The 13,668-nt window shown below is 39.3% G+C and overlaps 1 protein-coding gene across 3 annotated transcripts in view; it reads left to right on the top strand.

Annotated features, from left to right (window-relative positions):
- Positions 1 to 13,668, top strand: part of pcca (propionyl-CoA carboxylase subunit alpha) — a 495,020-nt gene that overhangs the window by 413,809 nt on the left and 67,543 nt on the right. The window contains exon 22 of one of the 3 annotated variants that reach the window (XM_072258849.1): positions 4,237 to 4,330. The exons of the other annotated variants lie outside the window; for them this stretch is intronic. Within the exon in view, the coding sequence (XP_072114950.1) occupies positions 4,237 to 4,293 (57 nt within the window). The 3' untranslated portion in view covers positions 4,294 to 4,330. The remainder of the gene's footprint in view (positions 1 to 4,236; positions 4,331 to 13,668) is intronic. 3 annotated transcript variants of the gene reach the window in all.

A 13,668-nucleotide genomic window follows, 5' to 3' on the forward strand; every position in this document is an offset into this window, starting at 1 on the left:
AGAAAATTTGGTTCAAGGCTTCCTACACACTTTTCAAAATTTCCACTGACTGTAGGCAGTAATGTACTTCACTTTCTTTTGCCAACCGTATCAACTCCCATAATTTATAATGTACTGTACCCATTATTTGCCTTTGGACCTCCATCTTTTACCAACAACGCATGTAACGACAGGAGATGAACACTTTGTTTCTCCTTTCCTCCCTAGAGACCAAGCAGTTCTTCCAGGTGACCGTAACTTTCTCAAATGACTTCTAGTGTAGTACCACATGTGGCACTCGTGATATGGTCCCTTGAGAAAGCTGAAGCCGATCGGATGAACTGCTTTGCAGAATACCTCCTATCCACAAGAGTGACCCTGAATGACCAGTTGCCTGTACTTTAATTTTCCCGCTCTCAGTTTACCTTCTCTGCTCCAACACCCAGTGTAAACTCAAGGAACTTCAAGGAGGAAGCAAGGGCACCACAGTGTCGTAGCAGTTAGCATAGCGCTATTACAGCTCGGGACGTCAGAGTTTGGAGTTCAGCCCTGGTGTCCTCTGTAGGAAGTTCGTGGAATATGTGGGTTTTCTCCAGGTACTCCGGTTTCCTCCCAAAGACCAAAGACAAACCAGTTAGTAGGTTATTTGGTCATTGCAAGTCGTCCCGTGATTAGGTTAGGATTAAATCGGGGGTCGCCCGTGGTAGCTGGGTGGCATGACATGAAGAGCCAGGAGGGCCTACTCTACTCTGTATCTCTAAATAAATAAATCAGCTCATCTTTCCACCTGATTGTTACAGTCCTCAGGAAGTAACCTTGCATTCAACAATTCTTACTTAGGCATTCTACTTGTGTGACAGGCATTTCTGACATTCATATCTTTCTCCCTGATATTTCAGATTTTTATACATCGTCTCCAGACACACCTTCCCCACACTCTCTCAGTTGACACCAGCACCACCTGCATCATTCAGTCTCTCCTGGTCTGCACCCTGTCATGGACCTTACTGTTTCTTCTCTTGGCTTCTGTCCCTATCTCTGAAACTTAAAAGGAGTTTCATACCAACTCTTTAATGGGTGGTTGATGGTCAGTGCAGACTTGCTGGGCTAAAGGGCCCGTTTTTATGTTGTATCTGTCTCTCTCCAACTCAGTAAAAGTCAGTGAGAGATATAACAAGTTTCAGTTCTGATAAAAAGTCATCAAACCGAAATGCTGACCCTGTTTCTCTCTCTATGGGTTATGTTCTCTGCTTCTGTTACTTCACTAGCATTTCTGTCTGGCTGGATGTCCATTCTAATATAATCAACATACTTCCTTAGAAGTTTACACAGATTCAGCATGGCATCTAAACTTTGATAAAATTCTAAAGGTGTACATTGGAGAGTACCCTGACTGATTGCATCACCCATTGGTATGGAAATACCAATGCCCTTGAACAGAAAAGCCTACAAAAAGTAGTGGATATAGACCAATCTATCATTGGAAAAGCCCTCCCCATGAATGAGCACAGCTACAAGGAGCACTGCCACAAGAAAGAGAGGTCCATCATCAAGGATCCCCACCATCCACACCATGCTGTCTTCTCATGGCTACTGTCGAGAAGGAGGTACAGGAGCCTTGTCCCACATTAGTAAGTTCAGGAACAGTTATCACTATTCAACCATCAAGCTCTTGAACCGGTGTGGGTAACATCACTCACCTCAACATAGAACTGATCCTACAACCTATGGACTCGCTTTCAAGGACTTAACACCTCTTGTTCTCAATATTATTTATTTGCTTTTATTTTTTTCTCTCAGCTCAAGCTGGTAAAACCTGTGGTAATAGCATAGCCAAGCACACTCATTTGCTAGTAACTTTCAGACTATTCAAGTGGAGTTTAGTATTGGAACTTTCTGGAGATTTACGTAGATATTGCTGTGTAGGCATAATTGTTCGATGCTATTGTGTAGTGACTTCCGGGTGATACCAGTTGTAGATATTACTATTGTCCCATAGTATTGTCCCAATACTATTGATATTACTATTGGGTCAATAGTAATATCTACAACTGTTCATGTTCTATAGTGTTTCACTTTCATCTTTTAATTCAGCATATTTCTGGTGTTTTTCACTTATTGATTTCTGTATGTTATGTGTGTTTAGACCATAAAATATAGGAGCAGAAGTGGGCCATTCAGCCCATTGAGTCTGCTCTGCCATTCAGTCATGGGCTGATCCAATTCTTCCAGTCATCCCCACTCCCCTGCCTTCTCCCCATATCCTTTGACGCCCTGGCTAATCAAGAACCCATTTATCTCTGCCTTAAATGCACCCAATGACTTGGCCTCCAGAGCTGCTCATGGCAACAAATTCCACAGATTTACCACCCCTGACTGAAGTAATTTCTCTGCATCTCTGTACTAAATGGACGTTCTTCAATCCTAGTTGTTTAAAATGGCTATAACTGTTAAGTAAGTTGTTCTTGCTTATTTATCCTCAAATATTATATCCAGATGGTTATCATGGATTGTCCTATCTGTAATAATTGATTGTTCATAATATAATTTGTAGGACTCTGACTCTATAACTGGATCAGGCTTGTATTTGTAGAAAGGTATGGAATCTTTTATGAGTTTATATTTTTAAACAAGACTTTGGTGAATGATGTTTGCCACTTGATTTTCCTATGTAAGTAATCAGATTGCAGCATCCTACAGCAGTTTATCTCAATGTGTTGAATCGTTTCTGGTCTTTCTTGGCATCTTCTGCATTTATCACCTTGAATTCATTAGTCATTTATTATGTATTTTTAATATTTATTTGTATATCCACCTGGTCCTGTATTGCCACAAGTAACCCTTCTGTTTCTGTGAAGAGGTCTTCAACCCTTGAGTCAGGTGTTCAGTGCTTCCTTCTTGACATCCAGTCTGCTCAGATTGTGGGCATATCTTCCATCGTGGGTCATGCTCTTCCAGTGGTTAATTTTTTCTTCTATAGTGATAGTTTCTTCATTTCTTTGGCTTGTGCTTTCATTTAAGTTTAGTGCTGTGTACTTATCAGAATTGCCTATGGAGTGCTGAATCCTATTTTTGTTGATGAAAATGTATCTTTAGAAGTTTTATCTGACTGTTGTGTAATTTTTAAGTCTTATTCCTCTTCCTTCTCCCGGCCTGGTAGTGTTAATCTAAGTGCATCTGAGTGTACATAGTGTTTGTAAATTTTCCAGATCAGTTTCGGACCAAGATATTCCGCCAAAGTAATGTGTTAATATGGGTATAGTGAAAGTGTTTATTGCCTTTGCTATATGTTTACTGCTGAGCTCTGGCAGATTTTGGTAAGCCTTGAAGTAAATACTGTTGAAGGTTTCCCTTTATTGCACTATAATCTATGTTCTTTACTTGCAGATATCTCAAATAGTTATATATCCCATATTCATCCATCAGTTATATTGTAACCTTCTGCATTGTCTTATATTCTACTAGCTCTAATGCACCTTTGTTTATGTTTATTATTTTTTAATTTTTTAAAAATTATGTTATTGATACAGCACAGAATAGGCCCTTCCAGCCCTTTGAGCCATACCACCCAGCAACCTGCAATTAACCCAAGCCTTATCACTGGACAATTTACAATGACCAACAAACGTACCAACCAGTACGTCTTTGGACTGTGGAAGGAAACCTAGGTTGCTTGTACTGTAAAGCGTTGTGCTAACCACTACGTACTGCTCTGCACATATCTAGTCCAAAGTTCTTATTTATATATTTAGAAAATAGTTTACTATTTGAAATAATTGCTTTAGCTTTACTGATGAAGGAGCGTATAATTTCAAGTCATCCATGTATAGAAGGTTATTTTATTTTTCTTAACGGTGGTTGTTCTTTTTTGGTTGTTAATAGAAAGGGTGATTATAGTATGCCAATGCTTCATCAGATGTAGGAATTTCATAAGTATCGGGTGTAGTTTATATATTTTAAGAATTTCTATTAACCATTAATTTGGGGCAGAATCAAATGGTTTTTGGTAGTCAATGTAACATGAAAGATTTCTGCTTTTCCGCTGGGCTTGATTTGGAAATGCAGAATCTATTATCAGTTTTTCTTTACATCTTCTCAAACCTCTGTGGCATCCTTTCTGCTCTTCTGTAAGTATATTGTGGTTATCTAAGTTAGTGGTGATTATTTGTGAGATACATGATGTTACAATTCTATACTTAGTTTGTAAACAAGTAATAGGACCATATTTTGATGGGTCATTTGTGATTTCTCCTTTAGGTAAAAGATATGTTATACCTCCTGTCAAAAATTCGGGCACTTTTTCAGGATATTTAAGAAAATTGTTGATATGTATTAATAGATACAGATTGAGGCAAGTACATTTTTAATACCAATAATTATGAATAGTATCACTGCTGGTACTTTTACAGTGTGGGTATTTTTTATAACCACTTTTAGTATATCCATTGAAACTTCAGGTGTTTGCCTGTCTACAATTGTGTGAGTGCGTTCTTTTCCTCCCTCATCCAGCTTGCATTTTGATTTGTGTCAGATATTAGAGCAAAAGTTCATTATCTCTGTGTCTGTTAATTCTGTGCTAGGGTTGATGATATTTTGGTAAGTCGAATTTAGTCTCTATGTCCTGCATAAAGCTTTTTCATTGTTTCTGAACTGATAATTCTGTTTTTTCTTGCTCTGGCGCATTTCAAGTATCTATTTAGTCTGGTTTTTTATGCACCAAGCTTTTGTTTCAGTGGTGTCTATAAATTTTATACTGCTTTTGTCAGGTTGATTGTACCTTGTATGGACCTTATATTTAAGAAATACAATTTCTTTGTATCTTTTATTATTGCTTTATTATTATTTGGTTTTTTGTATTTGTAGTCTGTCTTCTTTTGCACATTGGTTATTACCCATCTTTCTGTGAGTTTATCATTGATCCTATTGTGTTTCTTTATATCTACTGTGAATGTCTATAAAGAAATGAATCTCAAGGTAGCATCACTTACTGTGACAATAAATTTACTTAGAACTTTGAACCTATCGCAAATCCAACTATTGCTACTCTAATCACTGATCCTTAGACTTTGTCTAAACAGTGCTGTTTACTACTCTTTAGCTTGTTGTGTTTTGGTAAATTGTTTATCCTCCTGTAACCTGATTCTGAGTCTGAATCTGATAACATGGTACAACTTCTCCAGCTGGCCTCTTGAGAGACACACTGTGAAAGATCTTAGACTCCACCTTCAGAATCAGAATCAGGTTTAATATCACCGGCATACATTTTGTGATTTGTAGACTTTGTGGCAGTAGTACAATGCAACACATAATAATAGAAAAAATGAATTACTCTATATATAAATAGTTATATTAAGTAAGTAGTGCAAAAACAGAAATAAAAAAGTAGTGAGGTAGTGTTCATGGGTTCAATGTCCATTCAGAAAATGGATGGCAGAGGAGAAGAAGTGTTCCTAAAATGTCGAGTATGTGTATTCACGCTTGTGTACTTTCTTCCTGATGGTAGCAATGAAAACCAGGAATGACCTGGGTGATGGGGGTCCTTAATGATGGACGCCATCTTTTTGAGGCATTACTCCTTGATGATGTCCTGGATACTTCAGAGGCTAGTGCCCGTGATGGAACTGACTGAGCTTACGACCATCTGCAGCTTGCTTCGATCCTGTGCAGTTGCCGCCCCCCCCCCCCCCCCACCATACCAAACAGTGATGCAGATGATTGCCTCTCTGACTGGAGGCTTGTGACCAGTGGAGAGCCGCAGGGGTCAGTGCTGGTTCCGTTGTTTGTCATCTATTAGCAATGATGGGTATAGATAGAGTGAATGCAAGCAGGCTTTTTCCACTGAGGCAAGGGGAGAAAAAAACAGAGGACATGGGTTAAGGGTGAGGGGGGAAAAGTTTAAAGGGAACATTAGGGGGGGCTTCTTCACACAGAGAGTGGTGGGAGTATGGAATGAGCTGCCAGATGAGGTGGTAAATGCGGGTTCTTTTTTAACATTTAAGAATAAATTGGACAGATGCATGGATGGGAGGTGTATGGAGGGATATGGTCCGTGTGCAGGTCAGTGGGACTAGGCAGAAAATGGTTCGGCACAGCCAAGAAAGGCCAAAAGGCCTGTTTCTGTGCTGTAGTTTCTATGGTTCTATGGTTCTAATGATCTGAATGATAATGTGGTTAACTAGATCAGCAAATTTGCAGATGATACCAAGGTTGGGGGTGTAGTGGACAGCGAGGAAGACTATCAGAGCATGCGGTGGGTTCAGGACCAGCTGGAAAAATGGGCTGAAAGTGACAGATGGAATTTAATGCAGATGAGTTCGAGGTGTTGCTCTTCAGTGGGACCAATCAGGGTAAGTCTTATACAGTGAATGGTAGGGTACTGAGAAGTTTGATAGAACAAAGGGGTCTGCAAATGCAGATCCATAATTAAATGAAAGTTGTGACCCAGGTAGGTAGGGTCATAAAGAAAGCTTTTGGCACATTGGCCTTCATAAATCAAAATACAGGAAATAAGATGGCATTGAAGTTGTATTAGACATTGGTGAGGCCTAATTTGGAGTACTGTACGTAGTTTTGATTACCTACCTACAGGGAAAATGTAAATAGGGTTGAAAGGGTACAGAGAAATTTTACAAGGATGTTGCTGGGATTGCACTAGGTTATAAGGAAGATTGAATAGGTTAGGACTTTGTCCCTTGGAATGTAGAAGATTGAGGGAAGGTTTCATAGAGGTATACAAAATTATGAGGGCTATAGATAAGGTAAATGCAAGCAGGCTTTTTCCGCTGAGGTTGGGTGAGACTACAATCAGAGGTCATGGGTTAAGGGTGAAAGGTGAAAAGTTTAAGGGGAACATGAGGGGAAATCTTCTTCACCCAGGAGGTGGAGAGAGCATGGAATGAGCTGGCAACAGAAGTGATGCACGCAAGCTCGATTTCAACGTTTAAGAAAAGTTTGGATAGGTACATGGATAGTAAGGAGGGAGGGTTATGGTCCAGCTGCAGGTCGGTGGGTTGAGGCAGTTTAAATGCTTCAGTATGAACTAGATGGGCTGAAGGGCTTGCTTGTGTCCTGTATTTTTCTATGATTTATGACTAATAATAAACCCAGTTGACCAATTTAAAAACTTGCAAACACATGGTCACTACCTCCTGGTCATCAATCACTAATTCCTGCTCAGATGTTAAAAGTCAGATAGCTGCAGTTGCTGGGAATCTAAAATAAAAACAGAGAAAGCTGGAAACACTCAGCAGGTCAGGCAGCATCTGTGGACAGTGAAACAGAGTTAATGTTTCATCTCAAATACTAAATTAGAACTGGCAAAATGAGAAAACAAGCTAGTTTCACATTGCAAAGAGGGTTCACATGATCCACTCTTGGGCTGGTTGTGGAATGGTTTTCTGTAAAGAGAATTATCAGCTGATCTGAAGCTGTGCTTTAAACTTTCACCAGGGAGGACCAAAACCAGTTGTTGTAAATCTAAATGGCTGTTAATAGACGTATCAGAGAGTGGGGAGAATGTGTTCCTGCCCCTAGCAGGTTGGGGAGAGGTGAAGAGCAGAGATCTGTCGAGGAGAAAGTGGACAAATACACAATGGAGAGAGGGATAGGCGTTAGAGATGGGTAGGAAGAGGCTGGAGGCTGAAAGACCCGTTTCTGTACTGTAAATACTTGTAAGAAGTTCAGTCTTGCTTCATTTCTTAGATGTCTCCACGCATTTTACTTTTAACTAAATGACAGTTCAGTTCCGCTGCTTCCTTGCGTATTTTTTTAATTCTCTTTTTTTTAAATTCTATTTTTATTTGGATAAGGTATTCACAAGTAATACACAAACTTTTTTTAACATATATAACCTTTTCCATTTTTTATGTGAGTAAATCTATATTAATTTGTACATTCACAAGTGCACATTGAGATAATATAGAAAATAATTAGGCACTTAAATAGATGTTTATGTGCAATTGTAATTCCACTCTATTAAACTAAATAATGATAATACAAATGTTTGTAGTTGTTATAAAAGATATTAATAAGTGTTCCTTGCATATTTTTATATTCATAGTTGTGATTATGGGGATCTGACTTACTGCTCCCAGTATGACTTTTACTAACCAGCTTTACCTAACACCAATTATACTAATGAGCACTGGGACAGACTTGTATCATAAAAAATGTAAAATAATTGTCTAATGAGACATTTAAGAATTGTTTAGTTTAATTGCCTTGATAAAGTGCAACTGTAGAATTCTTCCAATGGGAGTTACAGTGATGCACCTGGTAGAGCTGCTGGCTCACAGCTTCAGCAACCTTGTTCAGTCCTAATCTCCGGTACCACCAGGAGGAGTTTACATGTTCTCCTGGTGGCCATGTATATTTCCTCTGATGTTCTGGATTCCTCGTGTAGCCCATGGCCAAGTGGTTAGGGCGTTGGACTAGCAATCTGAAGTTCGTGGGTTCGAGCCTCGGCTGAGGCAGTGTGTGTGTCCTTGAACAGCGTGTCTACCCAGCTGAGAATGGGTACCAGCAAAAATGCTGGGGGTTAACCTCGCGATAGACTAGCGTCCTATCTCGTACTCTCAGTCGCTTCACGCCACGGAAACCAGCAAGCACCGGTCTGATGGGCCACAAGACTCGTGACATCTTAAATTCTGGATTCCTCAAACATTCCAAAACCAGCAGCTGTAGATCTAAGGTTGGCTGCAGATCTAAGGTTAATAACAGTGCCAGAGAATGGAGAAAATGTACATCCTGCCCCCAACAGTGGGCAGTGGTAAAGAGCAAAGATTGATTAAGGAGGAAGTGGACAAACACACAAGGGAAAAAGGGATAAGAAATGGGGACAGGCAAGAAGAGGCTGTTGTAGTGCACAGAAAGACCTGTTTTTGTGCAATAAAGGCTTAAAAGTAAAAGTAAATATATTAGCAAAGTGCATATAGTACTGTGCAAACATCTTAGTCTAATGCCTGAGACTTTTGCGCAGTTCTGTTTTAATTTTATGTATAGCACTGTATTGTTGCCACAAAACAAAAATGATGACAATTTGGATGCTGATAAACCTGATTCTGATATGGATGTCTGTTGTGAACTGAGAGTGGGAAGGAGGCAGGAAGAGGGCATTCACATTTGGGGAAGGGGGAGGGAGCAGGAAACACCAGAGAGACATTCTGTAATGGTCTCTAAACCTTGCCCGGTGTGTCAGCACCTGCGCCAACCCACTCCGCTGGCACTCTTTTTCTGCCATCTGTCCCACATCCCTCCCAAGGCGCGTCACCTTCGCCATTCCCAACATCCTTTGCTCCCACCAGATTTACAAACTTGCTCTCCACTTCACATTGACAAATACAGTACTGTGCAAAAGTCTTAGGCACCCTAGCTATATATATGGATCTAAGACTTTTGCATAGTACTGTATATATCACCATACAAAACCCTGAGATTCATTTTCTTGCAGGCACACTCATTAAATCCAATTACCATAATAGAATCAATGAAAGACCATACCAACAGGGTGGACAACCGGTATGCAAAAGACGACAAACTGTGAAAATATAAAAAGAAAGCAAAAACATAAATAAACAATAAATATTGAAGAAAGAGCTGATGAGTCATTGAAAGTGGCTTTGCAATAAGTGCAGTCTTACTTCATTTCTAAGATGTCTCCACGCATTATGCTTTTAACTAAGTGATAGTTCAGTTCCGCCTCTTCCTTGCGTATTTTTATATTCATAGTTGTGATTATGGGGATCTGACTTACTGCTCCCAGTATGACTTTTACTAACCAGCTTTACCTAACACCAATTATACTAATGAGCACTGGGACAGACTTGTATCATAAAATGAAGTGCAGATAATTTGTTCTGCTTTGAGAATCTGCTGATGATGACTGGTTGCAATATTGCTGCTTTAATTGTTAACATTTTCTGAGAGGAACTAATTATATAAGATATTTTTATATAAGGTAATGATGCATTAAATTTAGTGTCGTTTAAGGTATAAAGTTTTACCAGAGTGTAATTAATCAGTGTAGACAACAGCTGCATTTAGTCTTAATGCATTATGTTTGGTTACACAGTTAACTCTTCATCTTTGTTACAGATAGACTTGGCTTCTCCCCTATAATGTACACACAATGTCAGTACCTCAGTATATATGATTAAATACACAGCATGACATCAGAGCTGAGATGTCAAAAGCTATCATTGTTGGCAATTTGTTCTACTGATTTCTCCGAATTCCTTTTAGTTCATCTATGGTATGTGGCTGTCGCTGGCAATGCTAGCATTTATCAGCCATCCCTAATTTTCAATAACCTAAGGAAGAAGTTAAGAGTCAGCCACCCTGCTATGTCTGGAGGTGTATGGCAGTTAAATCTTTATCTTTGGAGGATGTTAATAGGGAATGAGGGGTGACCTAATTGAAACCTTTTGAAAATTGAAAGGCCTCGATAGAGTGGATGGTGCTATGTTAATGAACCAGCTAAGTTTTGCAGAATGTGGGAACAAAAAGCAGTGCAATGCTATTATCATGCCAGCAACCCAAGAGCAATTATTTATGTTCCCCCAGATTTCCTCTGGGTGCTCTAGTTTCCACCCATACTCCAAAGACATGGGTTATTAGGTCAATTGGTCACATGCTTATAATTGGGTGGAGTAGACACGTTGGGCTGGAAGATCCTGTTACTATGCTGTATCTCCAGAGAAAAAAACTGTCATCCACTGCCCACATGGTTTGTGATGTCAAGTGTAAATTTCAACTGACTTGTGATGAAAGAGCAGCTTGGGAGATCTGAAAATCTGGTTAAAGCATTATGTTCTGACCATTATGGAGTGGGGCTCACCAAAGTAGAGCTCCAGTTCAGAATCAAGATGTCAAGGCTGAAGGAAGAAAGTGAGAGTTCCACAGAAGGCCATTGTCAGCAGAAGATCAAGCAGTGTTGAGACATGGAGCCAGAGGTGATTTTCAAAAGGAACACAGAAGTGAGCCTGTGAGCAAACATGACAGCAATTGTCTCAAGAACAAAGATTTTAATTCAATCCATGAGATGCCTGCTATGGTTTTGATGGATCTCCCATCTCTTGTGTCATTCTCTTCATACATCTTTAATGTGACTTTAACCAAACATTGATTCAGTTGTTTATATCACCACCAACTTCTGTTTGCAATATCGATTTCGAAGTACCTTTGAAATTTTTCTGTGTTAAGGAGCTTATAAAGGCAAACTGTTGTTTCACCCAGAGCTGGAGAGAAAGCAAGACCTCTGCGGTGGAGCAGTCTACATAGAGTTAAATAGTTGAGCATGAATAAAGGGGAAGAGTCAGTGCAGCGACTGAAAGGAATGAGCTTGGATATAGAGGATGAATCGCTGCATACCCATTGACACTGGGAGGTGCAGAACAAGTTTTGCTGAGACAGATGTTATTGGAGGAGGGAAGAGAAAAGAAAATCGAAGATCTTCCTATGTTAATGGTGAGGTAAGATTGTCAAGATCAGTGGACTGTACATCACAACGACTTTCTTAAAGAATGTATTCAAGTCATTTCGAACATCAAGTGCCAGATGTGACCATGGGTTTAGCCACTGATTATAAAGGTCAGAGATCTTATAAGAGAAGAGGTTTTGGAGGTGGGATGATGGTCAAAGAAGGTCAGTGCCAAAGGGTGAGACAGTTTAGCATGTTCCCAGGTCCATGTACGAATGGAAGATGGAGGAGCTCTGCAGGTCAATCAGCATCTATGGAGGGAAGTGGACAGATGATGACATGGGAATAGAAGATGTTGAAAATCTAATTTTTGTTGCCACTCTTTGTGTTGTGTTTCAATGATTAAGTGTAATTAGATTATAAAGGTTCTTGCCCAAATTAATGTTTGGTATACTATAATATTGCAAATAGCGATAGACATTGAGCCTCTGACATCATTGAAGAAAATGGTTTTATTATTCCTGAGGTCAGTTGGTTGAATATATTTACAAACTACTGAACCACACTAGCTAATTTTGATGCCCTGTAAGGTAATGTTTGGTAGTTAAAGTTGTCTGAGTCATCTGGAGGTGCAGTTACTCATGTCTTGCAAGCCAAAGTTATGTTTCAGCTGTATTCTCAGACAGTTTAAGCAAATATGCTAGATTTTTACTAGAGGCTCTTCTGTCCAGACTGTACTAGCCACTGAGTTGAGGGTGGAGTGCTGCAACTGACTCACATCAAACAATCTGTTATACAGTAAAAAAAAAGTTAATTATGCAAAAGGGTAGGGTGACTTTTCCACCCTAGTAGAGGATAATTACATCCAGATTAGACAGCTAAAATCAATCTCAGTCATGTAAGGCAATGCTGCTGTGAAGTCTGATTGATGGGGAACTTAGCCTTTGACACTCTCCCTGGGAAGAACTTTGTCACTGCAAACAGCCAGGTTTTGTAGTTTTTCCACTACATAGTGTACACAGTTTCTTTTTAAACTATTTACTCAACTACAAACCCAGAACACTTACCAAAATGGAGACATTTAGGACACAGAATATTGATTGAAATCAAAAATTGCATTGCTGAATGTGTCATGGGCTAGAGTGGAAATTGTTGTCAGATTGGTTTCAAAGTCATAATATATGTAGTCCAAATTCAACTGCAGCTTGAGTCTCTAATAGAATAACAATGGATTTCTGTAGCACCTTCTTTGACCCCAGTAATTCCAAGGTTGTACAGCCAATGAAAACATTTGAAGTATAGTCACTGTTGAAATGTGTACAGCAAGCCCTGCATGTAGTCATGGCTGGATTAAACAGTCTTGGTAATGTTGGTTGAAGGATAAATATTAGCCAAGACTCTTGGAAGAACTCCAGCTCTTTGAAGTTGCACTATGGCATTTTTAGTGCCATCTGAGCGGGCAGGAGGATTATATAAACAATCGCTTCTTGTTCCTTCTGGATCCCAAACCCAACTGGAAAGGGAACTGAAGAAAATGAAAAATGGGACAAAAGATGGTAAAGTTCAGGTAGGCAATACTACAGAGGGTAATGTAATGTGAAACAATGTCATTCATAATTGGGAAATTGGAATGCTGAATTGTGTGAAAACTCTTACATCTTGTGTGAGATCTCTAAACCCTGAGATCTATTGTCTTGTGGGCATACTCAATAAATTTTTAAAATAATAGCCATTACAGAATCAATGAATAACCAGGGAACCTGTTTAGGAAGAATACATTTTGGCAAGATGCTGGGGGTAATTGTATTACTCTTCTTCAAAGCATTGTGGCTGGACTTTTTACATTCATTAGGAAGGGGGAAGTATTTACTGAAGTCCTGGCGTAGGACTTGAACCCCTAACCTTCTGACTTAGAGAAAGGGTGCATCCCAGCTGGCACTAACAGAATATTGAATAAAAGAGCTTGATAAAACCACAATGTGGGGAAGAAAACAAAAATGTGTTTAAATATCTTGTTGTTCTTGTAATAGATGAAAAGGCAGTTTTTAAAAAATGATGCACAAAATGACAGCCATTTTGGCAACATTTTATTGTATTTAAAACTTTAACTTTTGGGAGAAAGTATAGAACTGATTTTAGCAACAGTAAAAGGTTAGACGGGCTAAAAGAAATAGATTTTATAGTGGATAATCAATTCTAAAGAGATTCAGCAAGAACTGGCAATGTCGTAGGGCATCCTATAGTTAAGTCAAATAATTGCTGACTATGAATAT

This window comes from Mobula birostris, chromosome 5 (genome assembly GCF_030028105.1).
Source record: "Mobula birostris isolate sMobBir1 chromosome 5, sMobBir1.hap1, whole genome shotgun sequence".
In the NCBI taxonomy this organism is placed as follows: domain Eukaryota; kingdom Metazoa; phylum Chordata; class Chondrichthyes; order Myliobatiformes; family Myliobatidae; genus Mobula; species Mobula birostris.